Here is a 5,430-nt window from a genome sequence, read left to right on the forward strand (position 1 = left end):
TTTTTGGTACTGGGGATCTAACTCGGGTCCTTGCACTTGCAAGGCAGGCAGCGGAACCAAGAAACTATAATTGTAGGGCCAGGGATTTAACTCAGTGGTTCTGCTGCCTACCTCGCAAGCACGAGGACCCGAGTTAGATCCCCAGTACCAAAAAAAAAAAAAGAAACTATAGTTGTAGTCAAAATTATCCTTCATAAATTACCACTGCAAAAAAATCCATTTTTATTAATAGTAACAGAATTTCCATATTATCAAAATAAAATCCATGATGACAAAAATCTCCTAGAACCTACAAACTTCAAAGCACATAATTCTGGCAATACTTTTCAAACTTTTTTAAAGCACATGAATCATTCTTTCAAATCTAATATACCTTGGAACTCCAATGCTTTAAATAAAGCTGTTCTGATCAGAGTAGGGGTGAGAGGCTGGGAGCCCCACCTCCCGTTTTAGAAATCCTCAGGTGCGATGGAAAGAGCCCCAGCCCAGAAGCCAGGATATCTGAGTTCTAATGCCCGGCATGTGACATTCCACATGGCATTCTGCTGTTACAGACGGAGACCAGGAAAGGCCTTTGAGGGGGTCAGATGCTAAGAAGCATGGGAGAGTTTAGCATGTTTGAAACTTCAAGAAGCCCAGAGTGGCTCCACAGGGGAAGGGAGAGCAGGGCAGAGGTTCCATGGCACCAGTGTGCCATGGGAAGGACTTGGCTTTTACTCTGAAAAAGAATCCAGAGAGGCAAAGGGTACAGCTCAGTGATAGAGCAAATGCTTAGCACACATGAGACACAGCTTTTTTTCCTGAGCCCTGCCAAAAAAGAAGAATAAATCTTATCCAGGTGCCATGACACATTCCTGGAGCCTAGCACTTGGTAGGCTGAGGCAAGAGGGTAGCTTAAACCCAGAAGTTGAAGACCTTCTCCAAAAAAAAACCAGGAAAAAAGTGAACTAATCAAACACCCCAAAAAGTCACTCTGGCTGCTGTGGGGAGAATAGCCTGTGGAGGGTCAAGGACAGATGCACAGAGACCAGTCAGGCTATGACGACGTGCAAGGGAGGGATGATGGGCTTGGCCCAGGATGGTAGCCATGGAGACGGGAAGACGCGGTCAGACCCTGGCTATGTCCCGAAGGTCGAGTCAGCAGGATTTGCTGTAGTTGTGAAACAAGAGTCAGGGGTCAAAGATGGCTCCACAGATGGGCTGGGCAGTAGAAGGCTGCGGCTGCTGTGGACTTGTGGAATTCTAAAGAAGGAACAGATGGTGAGGATGGGAGACCAGAGTTCAGCCCTGGGGGTGTGCAGTGTGAGGTGCCGCTGGACATCAAGAGGGGCTGCTGGAAAGAGGCTGTGTTCCTCCTCCCTGCCCGTGACACCAAGGCTGACATTGCCACCTGCCATCTCCTGCAGGACAAGAAGCTCATCAAGGCCTTCTTTGAAGTGCTGGCCCACCCCCAGAACTACTTCAAGTACACAGAGAAGCACAAGGAAATGCTACCAAAGTCCTTCATCAAGCTGCTCCGCTCCAAAGTGTCCAGCTTCCTGAGGCCCTACAAATAGTACCCCCACCTCAGAGACCCAGCTTCCGGAGCCCTCAGACTCCTTAGTCCTCAGAGCTGGCAGCCCCTACCCTCAGGCAAGGAACAAGTCCTCTCTTTCTTCTTGGAGGAAAAAAATCACTACACAGACCAGGCACTCTCCCTTTCTGTCTTTCTAGTTTCCTTGTCTCTCTCTTTTTTCTGTCTCTTTCTACTGATTTCCTACATGCTGCCCAGAAAAGCCATTCTGTGCTGGCTTCCCGCCCTAAGGGTGAAGGACAGTGCTGCCCCTCCCCTGCCCACCTCACCAGCTCACACCCCTGCCCCATCCGTTTGAAAGGGTACTCAAGGCCCACGTAGGAAGTGAGTCCACTAGGGAACGGGGAAGGAGAGGAGGGGCTTCTGACTTTCTAGGGTTGTGCCTTGCTAGCAAGGAGCCAAAGGGTCCCCTGGCTGTGCTCCCCAGGGTGACTCTTTATCAGTCCAGGGTTCTGCCAAAGACGCCTTTGGTTTCCTGGCTTGATGCCAGCACGGGTCTGCTGGGGCACATGGTTTGAGCCCTGGGCTGCCCGTGCAGCTGGCTTTCTTACCTATAAAGCTCCTCTCTTCCCCCCACTACACGTCTGCCGGGGGTAGACTCCATAAGGGTTTACAGATGGCCCCCACCACCGGCCTAGTGGACTCCGCTGAATGAGGAAAAGCAGCGAGCATTGCGGGTGCATCGCTGTGGCTCCCTGAAAGACTGTAGCTCTGCAGGACAGAAAACAGGTTTTAAAGCATTGCCAAAAGGAAAGAAAAGAAAAAAAAAAGGAAAGGAAATGTATCATCTAAGGAACTAAAGGAAAGAACAATTGGAAGCCGGCCTCAAACAGGAATCCCTTTTCTTACTTGTCCCCCTGGCCCAGCCACACCTTCACCCCCCCAGTGCTCCCCGGGGGAGCCCTACTCCCCTTACTAAGTGTTGCCCTTGGAAACCTGGCTGTTGACCACAGCCAGCCTGGGCCTCGGCCCACGGTCACTTGTCCCTTGTTGCCCTAGGTGGCTTGTGGGCACCAACGAAGAGGACCCTGCTCTACAGCCAGCCTGGAAGGCCACCTACCGCTGGCCTCCAGCTGTGGACAGCAAGAGGAATGTGTGCACTTGGCCAGCCTCCTGCCCACCCGTCCACATCTAATAAGTGCAATCATTTTGAGTCTTTCTATGTTGTCTAGAGGGAGGGGTTTTTGTTTTTTGTTTCCTTTTTCTCTATTAGAACAACCCTATTTATAGCTGTCCAAGAGAGAAGAGTGTATGTACAGAGTGGAAGAGTATCAGTTCTGAATCTCATGAACCTTGAGTGCTGGAGCATCTGATCTGTTTCATCTGTGGCCACTCAGACCTCTAGGGCCCTTGGCTGGGCCAACCCAGGGCTACAGCTCAGAGGCATCTGACGTGTAGGACAGGGATTCTGGGGACTTGATGGAGCAGGATGGAGAGGGATGTGTTCACGAATCCAATCCTGCTGTTGCTGTGCCTCTCCGTGGATTCAGCATGAACCTTGTGACTACAGAGGATGATGAACCTGATCAGTGATTCTCCACTCCAAGAAGGGAAAACCTCCACCTTTTCCCTGTCTTCATCATGTTTTCCCCAGTGTGCACATGGAAGAAGACTGGCACAGATCCCCGGTGATGGGCTGACTCAGGCTTCTGAGGCCACAGACATGGCTGAAGGAGCAAGAGTAGGACAGTCGCCCAGGCATGAAGCTGGTAACGGGAACAGATGTTTGCCTGACCTTGGCCATTTTCCTCTTAGAGTTGGCTTCAAACCTGCCTCAACTACTGTTTTTCAAAAGGAAGAAGAATCAAGTCCAAACCTAAACCCTGCACACACTCTACCCTAGTCAAACTGCTGCCTGTAAAATCCTTTTCCATTTGCTCTTTCTAGTTCCCGAGAGCTGTAGTCCTGCTCAAAGGCTATCAGCTGACTCCTCAGGTCCAGTTTCAGGTGACTCTCCCAGACAACTGTTCCCCCAAGAGATTCAACACTAAATAAAGGGACTTGGAACCACCTCTGGCCTTAGGCTGTGGGCAGCAGCCTTGGTCAATAACATTCACCAGCCAAAACAAGCCTTAGCAGTAGGTAGTAGGTGGCACAGCTAGATCCTCTGACATCTGGGCATAGAGGGTCTGCCATCTTCATCTCTCTTGGTCAAAGAGGGCCACCATAAAGTTGTTAAATGGCTGTGTCCAAGCAAGGGAAATGCTTGAATCAACTTTGATCATCCTATTTCCATACCTGAAACTAGGTTCCTCTCTTCCATTCTGCATCTGTTTGGGGAAGCCAAACAATAGAGGTGCTTCTCAAATGATGCCTTTCAGGGTCTGGCTTCTCCTTGCTCCCATCCTTTCCTGTCACACCACACATATGCATAGATACGCTTCCTCCAGGCACTTATTTCATGGTTTGTGGGGCCTGAAAATGAATTCCACCATATGGAGCCTATAGACTACTGGGTTTCTTAACTGACACCAAGTCAGGTCTTGGTGAGCAGGTGAAGAGCTGCTATTGTCCACCACATTTAAGTCATCAAAGTTAGGGATTAGGATCTAGGCAAGCTGCTGCAGACCCTAAAGAGGAAACACCTGGGGCATCACACTAGTGGTTAAGGGGACTGAATAGAGTCGGTACTCAGGGACTCTGTAGGGATTTACAGGTCAGACAAGAGTCTTTACCAGTGAAGGGAAAAGGGAAGGTATATCTAGGAACCCTTCACAAACTGACCCAGAAGCCTCCCTGCAGAGTAAGGTGTTTGTGGGGCCACAGAACTGAGGCCTCATTCATTTTAGTACCAAACTTTCTCTGATCTGAGTCTGAGAATGGGAAACTATTTCCTCAAGGGCCCAAGCGCCAAATGATGCCTATCATATCCTTATATCCTTCGTGACATTGCAACTTTTATCTTTCGGTGTCATCAGAACAGGCCCATTCCTAAATCTGAGAGAATTCTCAGAATCAGGAGAAAAATGACCAGAGCCTGGACTTGAGCAGCCCAGCGCCTGCCTAGAAATCCCCAAAGGCTCATCACTGAGCTGTCTGCTCTGACTTGGCCAGTATGAAGCCAAGGAGACTCAGATTTGGGCCAAAAGGTCAGTAATCCAGTCCTGTCTTTGGCTCCAATGAAACTTTTTTATGTCCCAGAAGTGTTCTCCATACGCGTGTTTGAAGTAATTCTGGAATGGATTAGGAGGTCACATCTCAATGTCAGAGAATGTTACAGAACCTTCAGATGTTTATATTTGCTGCTTTACCTCAATATGAGAGCCTCAAAGGAGGTGGATAGAAATAGTATAACTGGCCATAAGCAGAAAATGATACCTGCCTAGTCTTTTTCTTATGGAAACAAATGCCAAGGGTTCCTTTCAATTTGATCTATTTTAAAGGTAGCACAGCTTGTCCTTGGGCCATTATTTGGACTAGGAAATATTCCTTAAGAAAATACATGATTAGAGGGAAATAGAGTCCCCAGTACTGTTATCAGCTTATCTGGACAACACAGACTACAGCAGTTTGGACAAACTAAAAACTTTATTCTGTGTAAAATGAACTGAAGTTTTTCAGAGAATAATATCACCATGTGGGAGGCTTTTTTTTTTAATGCAGAAGAAATCTCAAAAAATTATATTTATATCTGGCTTCCACTGCTGCCAATAGATTAAGCATCTCCTACACAACCAACATAAACAGCAAATGATGCAGTTCATAGAGTATTTTGCACTTGGGGAAAATATGTATCTGAACTTGTAAAAAGAAATGTTTGGATTTTGTATTGTCTTTTTTATTATTATTATTATTAAAATACTAAATGAAACTTTTCAGCCTGGCATCTTTTTCTCTATCTCAGTAGCTTAACCTAC

The 5,430-nt window shown here is 47.7% G+C and overlaps 1 protein-coding gene across 1 annotated transcript in view; it reads left to right on the forward strand.

The window, feature by feature from the left end:
* Positions 1-5,430, forward strand: part of Scube3 (signal peptide, CUB domain and EGF like domain containing 3) — a 35,271-nt gene extending 29,841 nt beyond the window's left edge. The window contains exon 23 of the mRNA XM_010605394.3: positions 1,407-5,430. Coding sequence (XP_010603696.1) covers positions 1,407-1,556 — 150 coding nt within the window. The 3' untranslated portion in view covers positions 1,557-5,430. The remainder of the gene's footprint in view (positions 1-1,406) is intronic.

The sequence above is a fragment of the Fukomys damarensis genome, unplaced genomic scaffold (genome assembly GCF_012274545.1).
Source record: "Fukomys damarensis isolate Sample0158 unplaced genomic scaffold, DMR_v1.0_HiC HiC_scaffold_20, whole genome shotgun sequence".
NCBI lineage: Eukaryota > Metazoa > Chordata > Mammalia > Rodentia > Bathyergidae > Fukomys > Fukomys damarensis.